This window comes from Thermobia domestica, chromosome 9 (genome assembly GCF_964235325.1).
Source record: "Thermobia domestica chromosome 9, izTheDome1.hap1.1, whole genome shotgun sequence".
NCBI classification, from domain to species: domain Eukaryota; kingdom Metazoa; phylum Arthropoda; class Insecta; order Zygentoma; family Lepismatidae; genus Thermobia; species Thermobia domestica.
Genome location: NC_137462.1, coordinates 84163145 through 84190135, shown reverse-complemented (window position 1 = coordinate 84190135; position 26991 = coordinate 84163145). Strand labels below are relative to the sequence as shown.

Here is a 26991-nt window from a genome sequence, read left to right as displayed (position 1 = left end):
CCCAAGGGACTGAAAAAAAATTGTAAATTTGGGGAATTATGCCAATTTAGCATATTTTACTGTCCAATATCTCCAATGGGTCTCGATAGGAAAATCTGAAATTTTGGGAGTAGTTAGTCCTCTAGTATACCATAACACACAACAAAGCGCGTTTTGTGTTTTTGAGCATAAGCAATTTACGTGAAACTTGGTATATAGGGGTTTTTGAACCTATTGTGATCTCAAGGTCAAAGGTCAAATATTTAACCTTGTATAACTCGTAAACTTTACAACATATGAAAATTCTATTTTATAGTTTTCGGTATAAGGATAGCAAATATTTTATGTTGAAAGAGCGGTGACGTCAAGAGTATGGCATCTTTGTTTAACCCCATTTAAGATGGCAAAAATTACAGAAAAGAAATTGAATATTGCCGTAGAGTAAGGTCACGTAAACGGCGTTTGTGTCCTCTTTTACGACCCATTTTTCAACCCTATTTAACATAGCTCTTTTTTTATATATATAGTAGAAATTATAAAAGAAAGACTGACTTTCCTAACAACTCCTATGTAACATATGAATTAATACGAAATTGTTTTTTCAACCCCAATTTAATATAATAGAAATTATACAAGCATTATAAAAGACCGTGGCCTCTTTTTTTAACCCCCTAGAAAATACATTCTACAGAGCCTTTTTTAAACAGGCTGTATACAGGTCAGAAGTCAAAGGTCGAATATTTAATAATGTATAACTCGTAAACGGTACTTTGAAGTTAAAGCTCAGATATTCAGTTGGTTGTAGCTTGTAAACGACGAAACATATAGAGATTATGTTTTCATGTGGGACATTGAAAAGCGGTGATCTTCTGTATTCGATGTAACTCCCATAGTAGGCCATTTTATAAGAAGCTATGAATCATTTTTCTACAGTATTTATAAAAAAAAAAAAAAAAAAAAAAAAAAAAAAAAAAAAAAAAAAAAAACGATAACCACGTAGAATTTAGGGTTGGAAATTTATAATGCATCCAATGTTACTTATGTCCCTTAACGCCCTCCCTAAGGCTTACTTTTAATTCCGAGTGTACATTTTATTTTCCAGTTTCACCGCAAGGCTGCCCCCCTAATCTCCCTTAGCATTAACAAAAACATTAGGCCTTGATATTGTAAAATTTTTCTCTTATGAACCCCTTGTCGTTTCTGATTATAATTTACATAAATTCAATATACTAGAGCTCATTGTAGGCCATGCATTGCAGGTCGTTGTGATCACACACTTTCAAGAACCATTTCACCCCTTCTGTATTGTTAGTGAGACTATTATGAGTCGCGATACTTTAAGTGTAAATTGTTGCGTGTGTGTAAAGGTGCCCTTTTTTGCTACCACTACTACTAGTTGGAAGTTGCTTTAATATGTTCCCATTTAGTTGTAGTGCAGCATCTTCAAATTTGAATTTTAACTAGCTTAGAACTTTGTACTATTTTGTACATTTTTTATACCATTTATACCAATATATATATATATATATATATACTATTTAAATAAGCGAAGAATTGTCATTTCAGAAATTTGGAAACCAATTTTGTAGTGCGAATTTTTTATTCAAAATTTAACTAGCTTTGAATTTTGTACTTTTTTGTACTTTCAAAAAATGTACTATTTAATAAACGAAGGAGAGTCCTTTTAAAATTTTAGCCACTATTACCTGTAGTGCAATTTTTTGTACCATTCAAATAAACGAAGAAGAGCCTGTTTATCTAGGGTGCGACATTTTCAAATTTATATATTTTTGTATCATTTAAACAAGCGAAGAAGGGCCATTTTAAAAATTTTAGACCAATTTTTATCGCGTGAATTTTTAATTCAGAATTTAACTAGCTCAAATTTTTTTACCATTTAAATAAGCGAAGAGCCATATTAAACTTTGTGAGGTCATTTAGTTGTGGGATGACGTCTTGAAATTCGAATTTTATGTAAGAATCTTGTACATTTTGTACTACCAAGAAAAAAATTGTACCATATCAAATAAACGAAGAAGGGCTATTTAGTTATAGTGTGGATGTCTTGGATGACAGTAATTTTTAACCACATCGTATGTGTAATACTTAATAAGATAGCAATTACCATTAAATATTCCTACTCTGGAAGTTTTCTTTCAAAACTTTTGTATCTAATCTGATCATTTGATATCATTATCTCAATGTAAATCGAATAGAAATTTCGAAATGAGCAGTCATATTGAAAATATTGACTCACATTTATGTTGCTGTTCAAATTACATTATATAATTTTAAATTAAGTACAGTATTTGTCTTAAATGTGAGTTGCAGCTTTCAAACTTTTTTTTTTTCTGTGTACAACAGTCAAACATTACTAAATCTAAAACCCTATTTCCGCCAACTAATAAATATAGGAATCATATTTATCAGACAGTAAAAGAGAGAAAATTTTGTTACAAATTATAAAGAATATCTTTGTAAACTTTTTGCATGATGCGTGTAAGTATTCTTAGCTTCTCACTTTATTACCGATCACAACAAGGACTCCTACCTACTTAGTGGCCTCAAAGCAGAAGAACAGGCGACAGTACGACAATGTAGCAGAAAGAAAATGCAGGCTGCAGAAAGATTGGCTAATCTCTAGACGAAAATCACTGCCTCAGAAAGATTTTTTACTACTGTAAATAAAAATTACGTTTGTAGAAGATTTTGTTGTCCGTAAACAAAACATGATTCAGAACAATTCATCGTTTGATAGTCATGATGATATATCGATAAACTTGATAGGCACGTGTGGGAAGAGTAAACGAAACGTATAGTTGCGAATACGAGCGCTAAGTGCATGCAGCCAACTCAAGATCCTAGCAGACCAGTAGCGGGATGTTTGCTGAGCGATTGCGCATTGCTTTGTAGCGGAGCTGTCGTGTTTATAACGTGATTGTATTCTTAGAAAGTGGCTACCTCAGGATGGTTTGTGAAAGCTAACTGTCTTATGACTAGCCGCCTTGCAGCCAGTGATTTTTCGTTTGAAGAGATTGGCACAACTGATATGCTGGCATCCAGATAAATGGACCACCTGCGGGTTACAAGGGAAACAGGAAAATTTTGAAAATTCCTTTATGTCACAAATGTAGTAGACAATACCACAATTGTTTCAAGCCTATTTTTGGAGACAAATTAATGTCTAAAGAGGTGACATTCAAAAGTTGTAAGAAGGATTCAAGAAAACTTAAATGATCCATTGCCATGTTTTAAGATGTAAAAAAAGAAAAAAAAATGTAATTATCTGTAATTCTTTTTCAGTAAATAAATGTGGGGATTTATTGATTAGTTACTTATTCAGTTATTATACAACCCTATAAGCTCCCTGTATATTTTTCCATAAATAAGAATGCCATAAAGAGAATAAAAGTTAGAAAAATAAAATTGTAAAAACTTCTTTGCTTTTATGCGCTTGAAAATTTTGTTTAATTTTACATGTTTGTGGGTTTTTGTGTCAAATTTTTGGAGATGCTGCGAGTTATTGTATGGAGCTGAGATTTGGTAAATATACACATGTTTCGTTCTGTTTATTATTAGAAACCATTACTTAACTTATTTTTTCTCTCCCTGTCATAGTTTCGCAGATATGGGCCATTTTTGCTCCATAGACATAATCCCAGAGTAGAAGTCCAAGTTGTCTATTAAGTTATTGTCTTTGCAGCATACTTACTGATAGTAATTTATTATCGCCTTTTTTCCGAATTACATGAAATATAGGCAGTCTTATATAAAAAGAAAAACAACTGCAAACTGGAAAATTTTCAAAGAAACTCTCAGTGATAAACGTTTTGTATTGCATATAGATAGTCTATATTTTCAAAATAGTTTTATGTATAACGTAATAACGTAATTGTAATAAGTTAATTTTTTTTTTTTTTCGTTCTTGTAGCTTTCAGTCTATGCTGAGAATACTGAAGAAATATAAATTTAACTATCGACTTACTAATAACTCAACGAAAGTAATTCCAGGACACACAATGTCATTCTCATCTTATCCAGGAACTATTCAGTCCGGTGACGACTTTTATCTTATTTCCACTGGATTAGCAACGCTGGAAACGACAATTGGAAATAGCAACGCAAGTTTGTGGAAATATATAAATCCATCAGGTCAGGTAAGTTGTAGAATAAACATTTTAAGCCGTGATTTATCATATATATGTTTACAAAAATGTTTATAAGTAACTTATGCAATGTATATGAAGAAACATATGTACAATCTTACCATAAATATTGTTTCAAACTCTTGATAAGTGGCGGTAATCAATGGGCTGGCAACATTTGAATAGATTACTTACCAAGTGGTTGGTTGGCTAGAGTTTAGGTTTTAGCACTGACGTTATGTTGGACATGAACCTATAGTTTAAGCTGGAATATGAACCAGCGTAATGCGTTCAGATTTCAAAGCTATCCCACTAGGAATCGAACTCGGAACCCCATGCACCAAAAGCGACTGCGCTAGCTACTCTACCAGCGGGAAGGACTAATCATTGTGAAGTGTACTACAGTAGAGAGAAAGTGGTTCTTAAGCAGTTCGCTTGGAGTGGGAAGATAATGAAAATCGAGTTGCTGTAATAGCTTGATTGAATGAATTTTAAGGTTCATTTCCAGTCACCGACGGAATCGCTGGCTTTAAGTGAGATCGAAAGCACTATTTAGATTTGTGGTCGAGGTAATCATCCCGTCCGGAATACCACCTGAGACGACTACATTACAGAAAGCACGTGCTTTAGTTACTTAGCCATGAAGGGTCATTGCTGTGATAGCTCTCCATTGGAGATTTTCAAGCTATTTAAGAAGTAAAATATTGCACGAATGTTTCTGTTGAAATATGAAGTGTTGATGACTACCTAAGTCAGGATAGTCTTTGCACAGTAAGGACAGAATACCTAGTTGAGGAAATGACAATTAGAATTGGGAGAAATCCTGTCAGAAAACAGTCAGTGATAGTTCAGCTAATCATCTCAAAGTAGTATTTCGTCTCCATAGCGATAAGGGGCTATTTTTCTTTTCTTAAATTTTCTTATGTGTGTGTGTGTCTTGTTTGGTTTAAACAGCAGAAAGTGAAAGCAGAACGCCTACTTTGCGATACAAGTTCCGTAGAAGCTCGTAGTAAGCTCCAAGGATCTGAATTATCAACCTAGCACTATCATTATTAGATGAAGAGTGTTCTATGCTAAATTGTCCGTTTTTATGTTAAATTAAACATAAGACAGCTTTAAACTTAGTCTTGTAGCTTTTTTCTACTCCGAACACAAGATTGTTTTTCTATTTAACCTCTCAGCCCAGTATTTAAATACTCAGGGAGGCATTTAAAGTACCCTAGCAGAGTTTTTAACATGCTAGAAAATTAAGATCGAATTTTTAAGATGAGATACCGATGTTGTCTTGAACAATATGAAGTATTAACGTTGCGCCGTTTTATTTGAACGTACACACGTACGGCGGGCCGCCCTGAGAGTTAAGTACCGTCATTGCTACCTTAGTTATTCGTTAAAAACCGTTAGCATACATAATTTAGGAAGATGTCTTGAAAAAAACTTAATCTTTGATAAAATCTCAGCCTTAAGACAACTCTTATTCTTATACATGTTTTGAGAATATCTTAGCGAACACGCATCTTGGTGAAGACTGCTATTCCTGTCTTGCATGAATTAGCGATATCGAAAGCTTTCCTTGTGTTGTGTTCATGAATAAGGTCAAAATGTCATTTTCATCAAGACCTTCGTATTGAAAATTTGTATCTCAAAATATTGCCTAAGTAGGATTATGAAACAGCAATTCACTTCTCAAGATAGATCTTGAGAAAATTTTTGTTAAGATGCATGTATGAATGCAGCCCTTAGGAAACCGGAAGGTTCAAACGCGCAGGAACAAAACTCTTGATCATGTATAACCCCAGTCCGATCAAGAATATTATTAGCCACTTCCTAAGTTCCCATTTTCTTTTCCGAAAGTTTTTTTTTTCTTTCTTTCTTCGTAAGGGCTTTCAAAACAATATTCTATGCTAACCTTATTTTGCCAAACGAACAACTTATCCTGTCCACGTAGACGCCTCAGTTTTGTAGTACGGAGTTTATTCTGTGGGGAATATGTACTCTGGAACATTATACACATATAACCTACTTCAGTACATTAAGACTGAATTCGAAGCAGTAATTATATTCTTAGTCTGAAAGGAAATACTGACCCTTATACATAGTTGCGAAAGGGTTTTCTATTAAACAAATAAATGGGCTTGAACTTGCAATCAGGATTGACAAAATTACCTGAAAGTAAAAGGCAGTAGAGCCTAGTACCGTAATTTAGTGAAAAGATTTTATTTTCATTCTTTTCTCTCTCTCTTTGTTTGAAACGTTCGCACAGGTACAGTAACTTTGTGGCTGAGAATTAGCAAGTTGAATGGGTTGGAGTCCTCTTTCCACAATTTTCTGTAGCCATACTGAACAAATCTGGTTCAGTAGGTATCTGGTTCTGATAGGAGATATTAAAGTAACAAAACAACCAATCAATTGAAATATTTCTGAAACAAATGTAGGATGACTAGATGATCATAAAACTATATATTAAGTAAATAGATAGATCCTTTAATAGGGCTTATGAACAGTATTATGAATAGTTGATTAATTGGTGAAACAATTGTAGAAAATTTATCGAATGTAAAAACTAAATATCGCTTGAATTCTGTTATGGAAGTCAAAAGCTGCAATCAGTATATAATATAGTTGATCTTTAAAGTTGTGCCATTGTAGTCTCGTTCCCACCTCAAAATCCAAGTAATTTAAATTGGTCACTAATCGAATGGTATAGTAATATAGTTGACAGTAGTACTCCAGTGTCGGTGAAAGATTTACTATAAATATAAGATAAATCTAAGTCCACAGTTTTCAATAACAATATTAACATTTATTTTTAAGTATGGGACAGTGTGTAAGATGTGACATTTCTTTTACTTTTAGGTTGTAGAGGGTATAAGAACAATGGTAGCGAATCGACTAGCAGAAAGTGGTCGCGACTGGTCGAAAATCTTCAGCCAATACAACAGCGGAACATACAATAATCAATGGATGGTTGTCGATTACAAACTATTTAAACCAAATCGACCTGAACTAAAAGATAATTTGTTATGGGTTTTAGAACAAATTCCAGGTATGATTCATGCTTCTGATAAAACAGATATATTGCGTGAGCAGTCCTATTGGCCAAGTTATAATGTTCCCTCTTACCCTGATGTATTCAAACTCAGTGGTGGTCCTGAAATGGTGAAAAAATATGGCGAGTGGTTTTCGTATGATAAAACACCACGAGCTCTTATTTTCAAGAGAGATCATGAGAAAGTAAAAGATATGGCGAGTATGATAAAATTGATGCGTTACAATAATTTCAAGAAGGATCCTTTGTCTCGGTGTAATTGCACGCCGCCATTTAGTGGCGAGAATGCAATTTCAGCGAGAAATGATCTAAATCCAAAGAATGGAACATATCCATTTGGTGCGCTTGGACATCGATCACATGGTGGAACGGATATGAAGTTAACGAATGCTACATTATTTCTAAATTTGGACTTTGTTGCTGTGTCAGGACCAACGTGGGATGATCTTCCACCATTCCAATGGAGCAAAACAGATTTTGGAAGTAGTACGCCCCACGTCGGACATCCAGATCTATGGACTTTTAAACCTATACTTACTCAATGGAGGTGGCAATAATAGGTCATAAATGTATGAATATCTTAATATCAGACAACCGGAACATGTTTAAAAAAGAAAAAGAAAAGAAAAAAGCATACAAAGTCAAACAAGATTTGGGATCGGTTGGTTAAGCTCGTAGAATAAAAACTGATAAAAGAATAGCCAAAATATGACCGAGATCTTAAGAATATTATATATATATATATATATATATATATATATATATATATATATATATATATATATATATATATATATATATAAGGGTCATTGCAAAAGTCATGGCAACTATTTTTTTTCTCGAAAATAGTAACGAATAAAAAAATTGCAAATGGAATGTTAGTTCATATGTAAACATTGCATGGAGGGAAGAGGACAGTAATACAGTGCATTAACGAAATGGCACGCAATCATTCCTCTGTCATAGGCTATGATGACCATTAACTTGACAGGAGAGGAACTGCGACGAAATTTCTGTCTGCGTCGTGAACCTGGATAACGCCATTCCGCGGACTGGCGTTTCAGTTCTGGCTCATAGGCCCTGGCACAAAATTCATCTATGGCGATGATTCTCGCAAGCATATTGTCTCCCCCCTCCTCGTCACGCACTAGATGCATACGACAAAGTTCGTAACGTAGCCACTTTTCCACTTCACTTAGGCATGAGGCAACCACTTTGCAACAACTTTACGCATGTGTAGCTCGTGGCGTAAAATCTTGTAGATTGTTGTCTTCTCAACACCAGTATAGCGCTGTAATTCCTGCAGCATCCATTTTCTGTCGTTCTACATGCATTAGGCAATCAGGGTACGAGCACAGTCCGTACGCACACTGCCAGGTTGCCCGGATCGGTGCATGTCGGCCGTTGCAGCTCTGCCACGCCCAAATGCACAAGCAACCGTTCTATACGATAGAGCAGCATTTCCTAACGCTTCCACAAGCTCCTAGTGGCATTGTCGCGCATTCCTTCCGCGGAGAACTGCAAGCTGCACGTAAGAGTGCTGTTCAAGTCGGGTAATATTCACCCTGAATGGCTGTTCCAACTCATACTGTGGTCTCTTTTCATGCTGCTTTCTCCTGGAAAGGACTGCCATCTAGCGTCACGTCACATTGTCATGATGACCTGCCATTTTGTGGATTCTTGGGGAGACTCCTGATGCCATGGAATGCGCGTAGTTTGTAATGTACTATTCTGTACTGTTGCAATTGACAGTAAAACATGTTTGAAACGACAATGTTTTTTCGTCTTTTTTCTCGTGCTATATCTTTATGGTTGTGTATATGTTCATCCATCTCCCTCCATGTAATGTAATGTTTACATATGAACTAACCTTCTGTTTGCATATTTCAATTTTTTTTTTTTTTTTTTTTTTATTCGTTACCATTTTCGAAAAAAAGAATAGTTACCATGACTTTTGCATTGACTCTCATATATATTGGTGTTCAGCTTTTATAACTGAGGAACCAATAGGAAAAGTGTAGTGAAAGTACGTACAACTATAGAATCTTGCATGCGTATTTTGCTATATAATGTATGCTGGAACACCACCCGATGAGAATTTATTTTTCTAAATGGCCTGGCATCAGGTAATCACCTATTTTAAATTTATGTAATAATAATAATAATAATAAAACCTAAATAAAAACAGTTGGCAGGTAGTGTTAAAAACTAAGGTCGCTGCAGAGTCACAAAAATCCGAAATAAGGTAAGTACTTACACAACATTAAGAACGGAGTGGAAAGAGCAGAAAAAGTAGAGTTGCTAACTTTTATAATAATAATAATGATTATTGTTGTTATTTTGAAAGATTAGGGAGACTTCGATATGAATTTACGAAAAAATTCTTAAATTTAAAATCTTTAATTACACATATCAGCATAAAAATGACTGTATTCAAAGATTGCAGAAAATCTCAAAGTATTGATGTTTCTAAAAGATGCTTGCCTAGAAAGATTGTAAGGAAAAAGAAGCAAGATAAGCTTCAAAAATTGAGATTTTATCTGTATTTTTACCATTGAAGTCGGGAATTTGCTGCCTTAAAAAAAATACGGGAGATACGAGCTCCCTGATGAGATCAAATCAAGAGAAAGTTTTAAAATTGTGCCAAATGCCGGAACTCCCTTATATTACGATATAATTAGTAACCCTAGGGGAAACGCACATACCAAATACCGAAATATTCTGGATATTGGATATTCTGAATATAAGTAGGTTGACATTCAAAAGTCCGGCAACCTCCAGACCTGATTTCGATGGTTACACTATACAGTAGACACTACATGTATTTAGCAGAATGTGACTACAGTCTTCATTTTAGGACTATACAGCAGCAAATAAGTGATAAGATGAGGGGCAATGAGCAGGGATACCTGGTAGCAGGTACAAACAAGATCCAACAACTGATTATCGGTTAATATAAACGTCGTCTCCAGAAAACTGGCGCGCCAACGCGTTAAATGCGAAAATGCGCGCCGACATCCATGCCCGGAAATCTGAAGAAACCGAATTATCGATGGCCGGATGTTTGGAAGTGAAAAGGTACGTGATACACTTCCTTCTTCCTCATATTAACTTCGTACGTATTTCGCATTTTTTGTTGTTTCATAAGTTGTAAGAGGTAAACAACATAAGTTAAGAGTGATTTGTGAATAACATTACAATGTTTTGTGTGTATATACTGATGAAAACTTAGAATATATATATATATATATATATATATATATATATATATATATATAATATTTCAATAAATTCCGGTAATTTTAGTGGCAAGTTGTATAATGAAAAATTACAGATTTTTCGATCTCTGTTTTAAGTATTGACAGTATAGTCAACTTACGAAGTTACGTGAAGTAATTTAATATTTTAGATACAGTTGTATATAATTTGGCTTTCTTTCGTAAAATTCAGTAGCTTATCACATAAAATAGTAATTCAATACTGCTAAGATCAATTATTTCGTCTTTGTGAAACAGAAATGTTAAAGGTTCAAATCAAGTCAGTAATTGTGTGTAAAATTGAGCTGAGCGACCTCATCAGGAATGCGCATGCAATACGGTTATGTTAATCCACGAGAGGAATTACTGCTCGCCATTGCTCAAGGACATGGTTTTTGACATCTTGGCTTACAAGTAGAACAAGTCATGAATAGAAGCAATGGATCTTTAATTTACTTTTCGCAGTGGACACCAGATCTGTTTAATGAATTTAACTGATTTCTGGGCTATTGACAGAATAATCGACGAAGTGACAAATTTGAAACTTTCTCCACCAAGTGTACCATTTGTAATATTTTCAAATTGCACATTAAAATGTGCATAACGCGGACATGACTCGTAACAATTCGACTTTTAAAAAAATAACTAATAGACTTCGACTTATGTACGTGCGAGTTTTCCTACCTTCTCTGTTATAATACCATGATGAATTTGATTGCTCTCTCCCTTGACTATATCGTTTTTAATATTTTTTAAATTCTACCTTAATTCTACCTCGATTATGAAAATGCTATTCACTTTATTCGAAAACAATTAACCCAAAAACGTGATATATCATTTTGAAGTTGGTTTTGGACTTTACCAATGATACCAAAGTTGATAAAGAATGAAATTCTTAGTTGGACTGCAAGATAGCGCAGAATCGGCAGATGGTACTCAAGTATGTCAAAATATTGACTTAATGATTACAGTAGTACATTCCAATGTTAAATATATGAAGCCATTTTTCGGCTACCATTCTACACCAACGCGGTAGATTAAAAAAATCTCGGCATAAGGATCTTCCTCCTGATGATCTGTTAACATGTGCCAAATTTGGTGATATTTTTTTAAGTATAAAGCCTAGAAGTAGTTTTCGGATAAATATCATACAAATAGACTCGAAAGAGTTTTGCTCAATCAGCTCTATTATTTTAATGTGTTGGTTAATTATTAAAAAAAAAGTGACAGACTATATTGTGTAGCTTACAACATGTAGTTCAGTAAAATATATCGTAACAGAAATGACGTCATAAAATCATTGTAGCTTTCCTTAATATTTACAGAACAATTTATTTTATTTCACGGTATTTAATTGTGATTGTGTTTACATGGATTTTATTAATACTTAAATTATGTCTTCCATCTAAATGAAAAAAGACGAGCTCAATTATAATCATAACTTTCTCGCAAAATTCAAGAATTGCACCTATTAACAGGCATATGCAAACGTATATCAATATAAATATACCCCTGTGCGCTCGCGTTCACATTCAGATAAAAGTCTCATTTAGTGTAAAGTTTTACAATATATGCTAAATGAGTTTAGTATAAATATCACTGAATAAATATGAATTTATTTCGTGATTGGAGCCAGAAGTTCCTTAAAATATTTTTCTACGTAATATATAAATCTCAGAAAGGTGCTGGTACGTCGTAGTACCATTACGTACCGACATAAAAGCAATATATAATGTATTTAGATAGTGAAAAGTGACTATATATTTTTCGCAATCTCTATTAATGTAATTCAAATGAAAGAACATTTCTTTCCAATCATTATGAATTAAAATAGATATGTAGTTTAAACTCATAAGTTTTTTCCTTCTTTTAGCGGTCTTTACCACAGTTTTCGTCCAATATTTTTGATGCGAATCCCTGGTCAGCAAAATAATTTCCGTCCATTTTGCGGACTAGTGCATTTCCTTGCATAATATTTATATGGAAATTTAGGTTATCTAATCCCACATACCGAATTGTAATTATTAAGTAATAAGACAACCCCTCGCTCGCATCTGTATTTAATAATAATAATAAAAAAAGCCAATTATTCATTAAAATAGAGATATTTTGTGATGGATATATGTATTTACAAAAGTAAGGAAATAATTCTAATGGAAGATTTTACTACTTGTAATTGTACGCAAGAACTATGACATTATAAGGACAATACTCAGCTTTAAACTTTTACTTTTCTGTAGCCAATGACAAAAAATCAGGTTGTACTTTCTCTACACAAGAAATCCAAAATGAACATTTGTCTTCACGATATTACTAGTGAGAAGTGCTAAAATTTGTAGACATATCGGCATAAACATATATTTTGAAAACAAATAATTTAAAAATACAAGCTTCCGTGTATTTAAATCCTTGCCAATAATTATATTTGTAATTCACAATACCAAAGATATATAATTTGTAAATTGAATGGATTATAATAATTGTATGATTTTGTGATGTCCACTGTGAAACTCTTTGGTACACACAACGGTTTTCAAAAATTTTAACTAGTTACTCTCTATTTTCGAAATAAATTGAAGGTGTTATTTACGCATATTATACAATTTAGTAAATGTTGTAAGAACACCGTCAATAAAATGTTATTAATAATATATATCTATTTTCTTTTATTATGTAATCAAACCCAAAACAAGTCTACACTTTTTTTTTAAAAAAAAAGATAGATATTACTTGACCATATTCGCTAAATATTCCGTGAGGTTAGTAAAGAACCACGTCGAATTAAAATGTTTAGTAGGATCTGGTACCGGAATCCAAAATATTTTTGGTTCCGTTACCATTACCAACCTTACTTAACAGTAAGGTACTCGACATTAAATTTTCTCCAACTCTGTTCCATATCATTATGACAAAACGAAAACGATTAAAATTTAGATAATTTTGTACTTGATTATCAATAGGTACAAAAGAATGATGGAATAATAAAGAAAAACGTGGGCAATAGATTTGTAAGGAATCGAACCCAGATTTTTTGTTTGTTGAGCAGCCAAGTGGACTTGTGTAATTTTTTTGTAGAAAAAAAAAAGTAAATATGTTCCTTAATGTTTGCAAGTTATATTTCAGTATGGTTATTTGATTTCACCCTATTATCATTTTGACGATAAAATATATTGTGCCTGGTTGTGTATTTCCCAGAAATAATAATCGTTGTTATATGAAGAGAAAATGTATATATTTCAACACTTAAGCAAGAACAAAGTATTTTTCGAAAAATAATAATAAATTTAATACATCATCACCATATAGTAAAATCTACACCTATGAATTCCATTCAAACATCATATATTGCTTGAGAGAAAAAAAAAATCCCAGTCCATCATAAAATGAAGCCGATCAAATACTTGCATTGACGCATGCGTATCCTCTTAAACTAACTATTGTGTATCCGGGTTATTTGTAATATTAATAATCATTTTCTCTCTCTCTCTCTCTCTCTCTCTCACTCTCTCTCTCTCACACACACACACACACACACACACACACACACACACACACACACACACACACACACACACACACACACACACACACACACACACACACACACACACACACACACACACACACACACACACACACACACACACACACACACACACACACACACACACACACACACGAATATATTTAGTAACTACTATAAGGAAGAAGGTAGTCACCAAGCTTCTCCATATAAAGATTAATTCAGCACAACCTTCAAGAGAAATTATTGAGGTAATTCAGTCGGTTAGAACAGAGGTTCTCAAACTTTTCAATTGGCGTACCACCAAAGCATATTTTAAGGTTCCCACGTGTCTTCACACCATGCTGTAATCACGTGCTTGAAGCAAACTAACACACGACAGCAAAGAAGAGGACGTCGTTCATCATCGCCAATATTCGATAAATGACGCAGAGGCCAGCTGTCAGCAACATTTGGTATAAAAGAGGAGAGCACACCTTAGGAAGTATCAATCCCCCCGGTTGATCAAACTACAACTCTCTAAGGCGCCTGTTCATTGAGAGTACTCTTTCCTACATGCTCTAAGACGCCCGGTCATTGAGAGGCACCTCTAATAAACAAATTCTCATTCCTTCTCTTAGATGCCCAATCATTGAGTTCCTTTCATTTCATTAGTACATAATTAGAGGAACTTCACTTATTGTAACATACTTGTATTCAAGAGGAACTTTTGTAGTAAAAAGTTGATGGGAAAGTCCAATCTCCCGTGTACTGTATTTTGCTCTACCCTATAGATAGAGAGAATTTTACAATATTAACTATTAATACCACTGTAAGTCGTACGTACCACCATACCACAGGTTGAGAATCCCTGGGTTAGAAAATAATGACAAGTCTTTGACATAACAAGACCAATTTAATTAGGACACATCATATGTACGTATTTCAAGTCAATAAAGTCATGTACAATATATTGTATATACAGATAGAATTACAAAGGCACTTGAGAGCAAAATTCTTCGGTGGATCTATTACTCAATATACAACACAACTGACTTAAATGTGCAACAAAATAGAAAATACATAAAACGTTAAGCTACAGTGTAAAATGAAACAAATACAGCTACAATGTAAGGTTTATATTAAGGAAAAAAAGACAGAATACTTTTAACGTGCTTACTCTTACTCTTTCTCAAATACCTTTTAGTCACCTTTGGTAGCATTTACCAAGCTTTAAGTATGCTGCTTTCTTTATCCAAAATTAATATACAACGTGTATCTAATAATTTCTAAGAGAACAAGCTACTCTGATGGAAACAATCTGGACTTCATTCAAATTTATCATCGTAAAATGTAGATAATGGGCCTGATAAAAAAAATCAACTGAAATGGCTTCAGAAATCGTACTCTGCACTTGTAAATTAAAGAATGACTAAAGTTACCATCCGCTTACACTACCAGCTTATTGGAGTAACATTTCCATTTGCTAAATTTGGATAAAGGATACTTGTTACACACCACTAAAATATTAAAACGATTTTTGTGTGTTTCTGGTATATGAAGAAAGAAAAGAAGTGCAATTAATGTATAAAATTCAGCAACGAAAACTGCATTAACTACAATAATATTTTTAGATGTTCTACCTACACAGTCCATTGAAGAAATTAACAACATATTATATAATTAACTTTCAAATAGCACGAGGTTGCGATGTTTTAAGGTAATTAATTACGATTTCCCTTCTTTTTCTCTTGTAAATAAATAAGTACGGTATTCAAATAAAATAAATAATACCTGAATTCGAACATTATTAATACTGTTTCGACTGGTGGTTGGGAAAATTTTATTTTTTTTAAAAAAAAGTTGGCAAGTTAAAAATAATGAAGATTCTTCACGTCATATATTTTAAAAAAAAATAGTGAAGAAACAGACACCAATAGCACAGAAGATCTATGAATACTTTTTATACAATAAATTAAAACGCCACGGCTGTGAATTTTCTAACGTATTGAGATTTACAAAACTAACAACTAACTTACACACTATATGAACACAATGAAGTTTACCTTGCAAAAATCTTTTAGATTGTTCAGAAAAGAACAACAAATATTTTCGAAAAAAAAAAAAAAAAAAGTATTATTTCAAATCATGAATAAACTACACTATACATATTTACAAGTAAATACACAGATATTACTGTACAACACTTTCCGTATCAGCATATTAGTGCAATGCGTATGTACGTTTATATAGATTTAGAATAGTTACTCTTAAATGTGCTATACAAATGGGATATTGTGTAAAAATGACTGTAAAAAGGATATACACATACATTACATTTCTGTGCTACGTCATATATATATATATAAACGAAGTATCTTTTTTGAACTCTTTCTGTTAAAGTTGTAATAAATAAAAATGAATTGAGAAAACTGTACATTACGTAACAGTTACAGCAAATATTGCAATAGTACTACGTCTTACAAAGAAAGAAGAAAACGAATTGATACTACTAGATAATAAAAGATTAAGATGCTTTTAGAGGCTTTTTTAAAAAAAAAAATTAAAAAATGTCATTCTGATTTGTTTTACACAATGAGAATCCATTCGAAGATAATTTTTATAAATCACCTAAAAGCTGGTGAGACTGAGCTGAAGATCTAATTCAGGATCCTGTTTACCTTACCGTTGGGAAAACTAATGGCTTCTCTGTAGTCCTCCAGGTTGGCTATACATTTTCAACCTTTAAAATTCAATGTAGTTTCACCTACAGTAAATATTAGGTGTTGGGAAATATCGATTGTTACTTGCACATATCGTATATATATATATATATATATATATATATATATATATATATATATATATGTTCAAACATTAAGATGTTCATTAAAAAAAAAAGTCATAAGGTTTGTTCAAGAAGAACAGGGGCCCGTTTCTCAAAACTCACACGTCCACAATTTTTTAATACGTCATAAAGCATGAAATAATAGACAAATGGTAAATGTCGTTTATAGATACTATAGCTGTTATTACCTCTAATTTATCATTTCAGCTGAAATTCTATGATACATCTATAAATGATTTGATTTTTATCAGTTATAATCTTGAATTGATGGAGTAATAGCTTTGATCAAACAGGTCCCTGGTGTCAGCTGTGATACAGTCACATGATCCAAGGCGTACAACACTTCCCTCAAAAGTGAAAATGTGTGGCTAGTCTGGAGGAACACTAGGTACTGCAGTGGTTAGCGGACTGGTACGGTAAACAAGAATTCCACGCATTCTCGTATTTTGACTCTTGAAATTTACCGTAGGTTCACGTACAACAAAAACTTTGTGCTGGAAAAAGTAAACTCTTGCTTGCATTCCTCAAATATATTCATTTTAGTCGTATTTTAAATGCTGTTTTTATTAAAATAAAATACGAATCAAATGTGAAATAATTCTACGTCAGCAATACATAACGCATACAATATCATCTTTTAGTTGGTTATAATGATTAAACTTTAACAGAAAGAATGTATTTAAATCATTGTTCAATTATATATTTTCTTGTCCACATATATTGTATGTGTAAGTAACATCTAGAAGTAAAGAATAATAAATTATCAAGTACCCTTTAGTACATAAAATTGTTTTGTTTTTCTTGTGGTAAATACATATCCACATTTTCACTAACTGCAATTTGTAAGCTCATACTAATATCACATTCATTTCTTTTATATACAGCAACACTTCCAACGCATTTTTCTTCATTTTGAATTTTTAAATATACTTTTCTTCAGACTTCTGGTATCACCAGCCTGTGACAAAATTAGAAAATTCATTATTTTTCCACAAGATTGATATTTAGAATAATAATAACAACAAAGCACGCAATATTATACTCTTATTAATAGTTTTCTTCCATTTGAATGATTTTTGCACATATCAATAAAGTCAACAACGTTGCTGCTGTCTTCTGGAGGGCAGTGAAGAGTACTAGTTGAATCTTGTGTCTACTGTCAATATTTGATTAAACGGAATCCTTCTTTGTGACTTAAGTAGTATAATACTTTGATTTATACGTTTACTAAGCTGTTTTAGGCACAAGAATCAAATAGCAATCTTCATCGGCCTTCAGTTGAAGACAGCAGAGAAGTGTGAAATTATTGTGATAAAAGATCAACTTTGAAACATGAAATGTATTCAAGTAAGTATAAAATTTGATGACTATCTTCAAATATTCATTTCAAGCAAGCAATTCAGTCATTATTTTTTGTCAAAAATTGAATTTTCTCCTTTTCCACCTTAGGATACACATTTCAATCGAAGGTAACGATAAAAAAAACAAATCCACTCTAGTACTATTTCAAACTGAGACAAGATGTGAATTTATACCAGTAAGCATAAATTTTGAACTTCCTTTCCCCTTGAATACGCATTTCAATGACAGACTAAATGTAAGTCAAAATTTATTTGAAACTGTACAGTCGTTTTCCCCGTGATGATGAGATAAGCAACGTTGATTTGAATGTGGACGAAAAAGCTATGGAAATTGTTTCCTCCCTCTCTTAGAAGCGGTTTTCGAAAACGTTTGAACACGTGTCAACTTTTTTTATTATTTATTTATAAATAAAGAAATATATTCCAAGTTTCATCTGCCTTAAATGAAGGGCTTGTAAGAACTTCATTTTTGAAAAAAAAAATTAATTCCCTTTCATCCTTAGCATACACTTTTTAAAAGCTCCAAATAGCCTACGGTCTTTTTCTATAGTTACCTAAAAGTATGCCACGCCAACGGCGTGGATTTGTATAAAGGACAACTAAACATTCAGAGATTGTCAAGTTTTTCTATGTGGGTCAGACTTTAAATATATTCTTAATAATCAAGATTGAAAACTTTCATTGGTATTTCAGAAGCATAGAAAACAACTACAAATTATGTTCAGATATAGTTATTATTAGAAATATTAATGTGACCATAGGATCTTTACATTATAGTGTTAAACTACAGACAACAAATATTTGTACAGTCCGCAACAAAAAACCTGCAACATGAACATGTAAGTTTATTGTGAAACGACGAAGTCTTCGCTCCAAAATAAGTGTGCAGTGGAGGACGCCGAGGTTTCTCCTGGCGTGATTCGTGCCACTTAGACGTTATGTTGATTCCCTGCGCCGTTAGGCGTAGTTTCACAATAAACTTACATGTTCATGTTGCAGGTTTTTTGCTGCGGACTGTACAACAACAAAAACTCTTCAGTCAAGTTTTTTTTTTTTTATTGTAATTCCTTTTGTAAACAAATCGGTGAAACTTATTTAGTAAATCCAAACAGAATTTTATAAATACGCAGTGCTTACGTAATGTATGTTACTTCGTGAATACAAAGCCAGAAGATTAGTTTTCTGTAGTTCCGCGCCCGCTTTTTTATTTTTTTCATCAAAATTTTATGAAAACTAAAGAGTAATCTTAGTTTTTCTCCCCATACTTTGTAGTACTTACAAATTACTGTTTAATAATATAGTTAATGTTGTCCATTATGGGTAGTTGGGAATCTAAACATGACATCATAACTGATTTTAATACTTGGTAGTTGTAAACAACGAGAAATATCTCGCCAATGCTGTTTCAGTGAATAGCACTTTTTAATTATTAAACAATTATGGTGAGAAAGTCTAAAATAGTTCCTTCGTTTCATTTGTGTGATTGGGTGCGGAACTATAGAATACCCTTAAAATAAACTTTCTTATAAATACATACAATATTTACCTAGTTTTATATCTAAATGATTACATTCTCCATGCAATAAAAATTCCAATTTGATTATATTTTTCAGAAGATCATGAAGTCATATTTCACTAAACCCAAAATAGCTATTGTGGTCTATAATCTATATATTTAAAAATGAAAGTAACTGTGTTTGTGATTGCATACCTCTTGAACCACCAGACCGATCTCGATCAAATTTGCTACATAGATGAGGTTCGGGCCTCGGATGGTTTTTATCATTTCCCTTTGACGACACAACTTGGAGGAGGGAGAGGGGATATTTAAAAATGATCGAAAATAGCCGATAGTAGTCTTCGGGGTCGCTGAGATTAACAGTGACACTTCCGATGCCGTTTAAACCAAAATTTAGTCCCGCAACTTGAGGAGGGAGAGATTAAAATCATCAAAAATGACCGATATTAGTGTCGAATCCACAGTTTTCGGGATCGCTGAAACGAACAGTGACACTTCCGATGTCGTTTAAATCCAAATTCAGCCCTTTATATCCAAAATGAAACGTATTCTCCCCGTGCGAAGAATGCATATTCTGCTGTAATTCATATATAATTGTCACGAACGACTTGAACGATTTCTAAGCGAAATAGAACCGTCCATCGATTTATGGAGCCTGGGGCGAAGGTATATTGCAGAACCAGTGGTGCACGTCATAATTCAATAAGAAGGAATTCTTTTGTGGCAATTTCAGTATAAATCGTATATATATATATATATATATATATATATATATATATATATATATATATATATATATATATATATATATATATATATGGACACCAAGATAAGACAAAAAGTATAGACCAACTTGGGTGCACAAATGATTCCTTTCGGAGTTACAGGCTGCTGAAATCATGAAAAATTGGAATTTAAAGGTCTATAGCTCCAAAACTATGGGCCCTACCGTAGTCAGGTCAAGACTTCACTTAGGAACTAGTATGTGACCTATCCAAAAACCCATGTTTCAGAGTTTTTCAGTATTTCCGTAACAATTTTTATAAAAGTACAACTCCGAAAGGAAGCATTTGTACACCGAAGTTGATCTATACTTTTTGTCTTATCTTGACCTTCCAAACGTCGTCGGTGTTGTTTTGAAACACTCTATATATACACACAGTGGCGGATCCCGATATGATCAAGGGAGGGGGTCAACATAGTTTGCAGCTTTATCCAGTGTAAAGCAGGATTGAAGCCCATTTTATCCAGTGTATACCTGAGCGTCAAGGGGGCTATAGGGGCTATAACCCCCCTTGGATCCGCGCCTGTATATATATATATATATATATATATATATATATAGTGTCGTTGAAACGTCGTACAAAGTGATGGTTTGTTGGTTTGTCATATCTAAATATTTTTGTTACTTATCCTGAAGAGCCTCATTCTTTCTCCTCTTGCGCCACGCACGTAACAATGAACAATGCTGCAATACAATTAACACGTACAACAACAGTGATCGCTTTCGTTGCAGAGATGGCCATTTCGAATTGAGTTTAGGTTCAATGAGAATCGCACTCATTCGAGCTCGCGGTTACTATTCTCAGTGAGATTCGAGCTCTTTAACCTTATTGGTCTGGAGCTGCTTCACGGCTCGGGCTTGCTATCCACTTATAGGACTCGTGTTCCCACGGGATTGAAACCGAGCTCGCGCTCATAGGTTTGCAGATCTTTACTTTGTTCCTTTATTCGGACAAGCGAGGTTTATTAACAAAAAGATGTAGAAACGTCTTCATTAATACAGTTTCGTATCATCCAGAGAAATTGTTTAGGAACACCTAAAGATTTCTGATGAAACTTGCATTGAGTCTTAACAACTTAGGGTTCTTATCGGAACACGCTACTATTATTCAGAGCAACTGTTCGTAAACAAGTATGACCATAAGGCATGTGAAGCAGCTTGCAGTAGACTAAATAAAAAGGTGAACACGTATCCGAATTGCGCAATCTGTCACATAATGGGTAACTGGAAATTTCCGCTCTCCTTTTTTTTCTACACGTCGGAAAAGGCGAATATTTTTAGTTACATCAAATCATAAACGCTCGAAAAGAGATGCGAGAGAATATACTTCCACCCACGTCTACTTTAAAAATAACGAAATGAGTATTTCTATCAACTAAAATTAATAAGTCGGGCGCTGATGCTGGATGGAAGTTGAGACTAGATAATTAAATAAAAAAAAGTCTCTAACGCACATGATGTACATTTTGTGATTTATCGAACTCAACAGCAATGCTGAGATTTTTCTTTCGTGGAGTTTTTATCTGTGCAAGGAATAGTATTTACATTGACATAAAAACATGATATAAATACTTAACCAGGCACAATTTGTAAAAGATACAAACGTAACAACCAAAATCTTACCATAAGTCTGGATCCGAGCAACATTCGTGCTTTATCTTCTTCTTGAGGTGACGCTCCTTCATCAGTGGAACTCCTATTCGTCTTGATTTGTAACTTTTGTTTTATTGCCTATGAAATGACAAACATTAAAAGTAAACATAAATTCTAGAATTATGTATAAAAACTACATTATGTTGATAAATTCAAATGATACTCACTTTGGTCTTTCCTATCCTGTTACTGATTTATTCACAGGGCTGCAATCTGGTTAGTTAAGTCAGTATTTTAGGCAAAATCAATAATTTTAAAGTAAATCAGTATTTCAGGCTCTTTGGAAAAAATAACGATTTTTTTCAATTATTAAACAGCAAGTTAAATGTTCCGCGCGATCTAAACTCAATGATGAATAACTGAGGGCTTCAACATAACTATAGTACACACCTATTTGTATTCCTTCATGTATAATAAACTTTCAAGTATTTCGGTTATATACACGAGTAACCTTTAACGAGAATTAAGTGAGGTTATATTGAGATTTTCACATGCTTATTGTTTTAGTATCAGTCGCTATTTCAAATTTATATACGAAGCAACGTCTTTTTAGCGTGAAGAATTTCCCTTTCTATGTAAATGATAATCCACAAAATTGACTCCTCCTACATCTGATGTGTGTAGAATCCACTCCCACAAACTTTACCTAATGAATAGAATGGAAAGTTATTTCTATTTTTTGTTTACGTCTGTTTACATAGAAAGGAAAATTCTTCACGCTAAAAATACATTACTTTGTATATAAATTTGAAATGTCCACTAATACTAAAACAATAAGCATCTGAAAATTTCAATATGCAACATTACTAAGCCACATTAATCTTTGTTAAAAGTTGTTTGTGTATGTAACCGAAATATTCGAAAGTTTATTCTGCATTAAAGAATACAAATAGGTGAAAACTATAATTATACTGAAGCATATATTCTACATGTTTTATCAATCAACTGAGGGCCTGTTTTAGGTGTTCAAAGTGTGGTCGATTTACAACTATTTAAAAGCACATTTATTAGCTTGCCCAAAAAGACTTGGACCATAGACTGCATCTGTGAACATATAAAAATTGTCAATGCGATTCCAATGGCAGTGGTTAAAAATAATTTGTAACGACACGATTAGTCACAAATATGTCACTATCAAGCTTTAAAAACACAAATAGCACACTAATTGCAGCAATTTAGTAATTTGCTTTGGATATCATTTGCATCTACATGAGAATTTTTTTACCTACATTTCGTACTACTTACCATACTACACTTGGATTGCACAAAAATATCAATAGTTGTATGAATACCTATAAATAGTTACCTATCGGTGTATGAGTACTTTTGAATAGTCATACGGCACTATTAAATAGCAGCACACAATAAATAAACGTGAAATGTACAAAGAAACAACACCAGAAAAATATTAAATGAAATACTGTTTGTATGATCTTACCCCGTTCCTTCCTACTTCATCATGTCCAACTCATTTCTACCTATACATTTTTGCTTGCACACATCCTAACTTCAAACACCATGCAAAGTGAAAGATTTGTCTGAGAAGGTAACCACTGAAGAAAAAGAATCTACTTTAAAACGTCTAAGAGATGAAAAAGAAAGGAGAGAGACAGCCGAAGGAATAAATGAACGGTTGAAAGAGGCCATTAACGACAAGGCTCTTGTTGTAGCTGATATAACGCAAGCAATGTCTGACAGTGCCGCTAAGGTGAAAGAGGAAGCTGACAAAAAGAAACGATATGCTGATGAAATGCAGAGAAAAAAGAACCTTCATTAATTACCTTTTTTTTTTTAAAAAAAAGTAAACACCTATATTATAAATATATTATCTTATTAGGAAACTCATATCATCACAAAAATGGAATAGCCGCTACAGTCACCGGATATGTTATTTATCGAGCTCTTATTATTAGAATTTCACTTGAGAGTCTGTGAACGCAGGGAACGAACTGAAAATCTCTGGAAGGCTCTTAAAGCTGTTGGAGTTGTATAACTGTGCAAAAGTTGGGTAACTTTATCAAGCAAGTGCTTGGAATTTGTAAAGCTTTCATCAAGCAAGTGCTTGGAATTTGTAAAGCTTTCATCAAGCAAGTGCTTGGAATTTGTAAAGCTTTCATCAAGCAAGTGCTTGGGATTTGTAAAGCTCTTCCCAAGTCTAAGGATGGCAGTTCGATAAACGCAAACATCCTCAATAAATTGGTCTCAACGGGAACAGGGCAATGTATTTTCGATTCTTCATATGAACAGTAACACTTAGTTTGAAAAACAAGTCCAACATATGGAAGTTTGTACGGATACATTGTATTTTGTTTGAAAAATTCTGAAAACTGAATAAATGTGCTGAGATTTTTACAATAATGTATATAGCCTATTAAATTTCTGTTACAGTAAATATCAAAATACACAGTTTCGTCATTTAAAATCATTGCTTTTCGTCAGTTTCAAAATCAGTATTTGGTCAGTACTTTCATATTTAAAGTCAGCAATTTTGAGCTCAAATTAGTTTGTACCCCTGCATTCAGAAAATCTTTATTTGTGGAAATTTCGCTGATTACACTATCGACATTGTCAAGACGAAGGTATGGAAAAATGATATTTAGTGGGAATAGATGGATGGGAATTAATTACACACACAACAACTATGTACAGTATACTAACATATTATCACTTGTAAACAAACATTTTGAGGCTTCTAGTGCGAGTTTTGACAGTATAAATATCTTAAGGCATTGTGTTTCGTGTTTTGCGGTTAGCGCTGACTTAAAAGGTGTCAATGATGCCTCTCTTTCACTTGGCAATTATTATTATTATTATTATTATTATTATTATTATTATTATTATTATTATTATTATTATTATTATTATTATTATTATTACAAAAAAGACTTTTACTCTAACAATCTTGTTTTGTATCTTTTACGTGTTTCGAAAGTCATGACCTGGAAGCATCGTTGTAATTGGCATCATGAATATGTATTTGCAATCTGGTGTATATTTTCAGTCTTTGTCACGCGTATGTAAGTGTCTTGGATTAAGCCTTGCGGATTAGTGATAAACTATATCCAATTAATTTTATTTTTGAATGAACCTAACAGTGACAAGCAAGGAATTTTTGGATTTATTTATAGGGTAGTTCTTCAAGCACCTTACGTCAACAACAAATTATGTTGGTTTTCATCTCCTGGTATTAGCTGTGGAATAATTATCATATGCATTATTAATCCGACCCAAGATGGTCACATCCGCTCCAGTTATTATTATTTACCTACAAATATATATATATAGCACTTTCAAGTATATATTAATGATTTGATAAGCTAGTAAAATTTCACTTGTGTCAGTTGGAAAATCATCCTACATCTGTCATAAATTTTCAACATACATATATTAGATTTGCATGTGTTTACGTAAATTTAACACAACAACATATTTTTGAAAAGACGAGCGAGGTTTAAAGAACTTTCTTTAGACTAACATATCATGTTATATGGCCAAAGCCACTGAAAAAACATTTAGCTATCTGAAGCACGTCCATCATAATAGAACGATCCATTTACTAGTAATTTTAATTTATATGATAAACAAAAATATGTGGTAGGCCAACCTGTGACAAGATAACTCGTCGGCTATCACTCTTCATGGCCAGCAGAAGATCCAACCATGTCCAAGTGACGTTATGGTACTCCAACGTTGGAATGACTAGACTAAAATCTCGAATGTCCTCCAAGTTTTTCTCCTTCTCTCCCTTGTAGCTAACTCTCACTGGCACCTCAGGAATTTTAATGTAGATAAACAACTTGTTCTTCTCAGCCCTTTCCTGCATAACAAGAAATTAACATTCTCGTCATAATAGTAACATTCAAATGAATATCTGAAACACACAACGGTGTAAATAACATCTTGGTCAAAGTTGAGATAAGATCATAAATAATAACTACTTACAAGAAGATGCATGTGGTAACGAGATCAAAGCAGGGTAATGTTATTTGCTAGACATATATATATACAGTTATTTGTAATCGCGCTTTTTTAAAAGGCACTTATGGGATCAGTTAACTTTAAACTCGTTTTATCGAAAACAAAATTTATACACTGCTTCTTCAACCATGGAAATGTTTCTTGCACAAGTTAATTGTAATACAACAATAGGATAAGCGATTAACTATGGTCTCCGAGAGTCTATGGCTAGCACGAATGCTTTCTTATGAGCAATCATGGTTTCAGGAACACAAGTAATTAGGAACTCACGTTAAACTATAGCTTTTGTTTCGTAAAGCTTTTAAGTGTAAAGTTAAATTACAAAGAAGCGATGAACTATGACAAGAAATAGTGAAACTTTATTTTTTTATATCAATTAATCGAAACATCATATCGACATAATATGCATTATACTTTAACTTATTAATTAAATATCCAATATTTATAATACAACAAACTTACTCATTTAGCTACTTTACACAAACAGAATATATAAAGTATCCCGAAAGAAATTGGCAATATTTTGGGAAGTGGTAGTCTGCGTGATTCTAAGTAAAAGAGTTCATATGAACATGGGTTCAATTTATAACTGAATACAAATATACTGCGATATAAACTGAAATAAAAATAAAGTAAACAGTTTAAAGAAAGAAAAACAGTAACGTGCAAAACATGGATATATGAGGGTACTTGTGTAAGTAAATACCAAAAAGAATATGCTGATACTAATTATTATTGAACTAATTTGTAGTGTAGCAGTAATTAGTATATAATAATCTAGTAATTAATGGGATAAATAGAATGTCAACACGTACTGATCAGTACTGACATGAACGATTGTAAGGTGAATGGCCACATAGCATGTCACAGCAGATTCTCAAAAATTCTGTCATCAACATCAGTGCTCTCCTGAGCT

At 33.1% G+C, this 26991-nt stretch overlaps 2 protein-coding genes across 3 annotated transcripts in view; one reads left to right on the top strand and one right to left on the bottom strand.

Annotated features, from left to right (window-relative positions):
* Positions 1-12806, top strand: part of LOC145694802 (putative phospholipase B-like 2) — a 37113-nt gene extending 24307 nt beyond the window's left edge. Inside the window, exons 5-6 of the mRNA XM_081771447.1 lie at positions 3911-4136; positions 6981-12806. Of these exons, the coding sequence (XP_081627573.1) occupies positions 3911-4136; positions 6981-7730 (976 nt within the window). The 3' untranslated portion in view covers positions 7731-12806. The remainder of the gene's footprint in view (positions 1-3910; positions 4137-6980) is intronic.
* A 1096-nt stretch (positions 12807-13902) lies between these two features.
* The window catches only part of hob (bridge-like lipid transfer protein family member hobbit), a 176363-nt gene continuing 163274 nt past the window's right edge, over positions 13903-26991 (bottom strand). For both annotated transcript variants that reach the window (XM_081771445.1, XM_081771446.1), the window contains exons 37-39: positions 25702-25914; positions 22068-22175; positions 13903-17738 (exon numbers count right to left, since the gene is read on the bottom strand). In XM_081771445.1, coding sequence (XP_081627571.1) covers positions 17688-17738; positions 22068-22175; positions 25702-25914 — 372 coding nt within the window. In that variant the 3' untranslated portion in view covers positions 13903-17687. The remainder of the gene's footprint in view (positions 17739-22067; positions 22176-25701; positions 25915-26991) is intronic.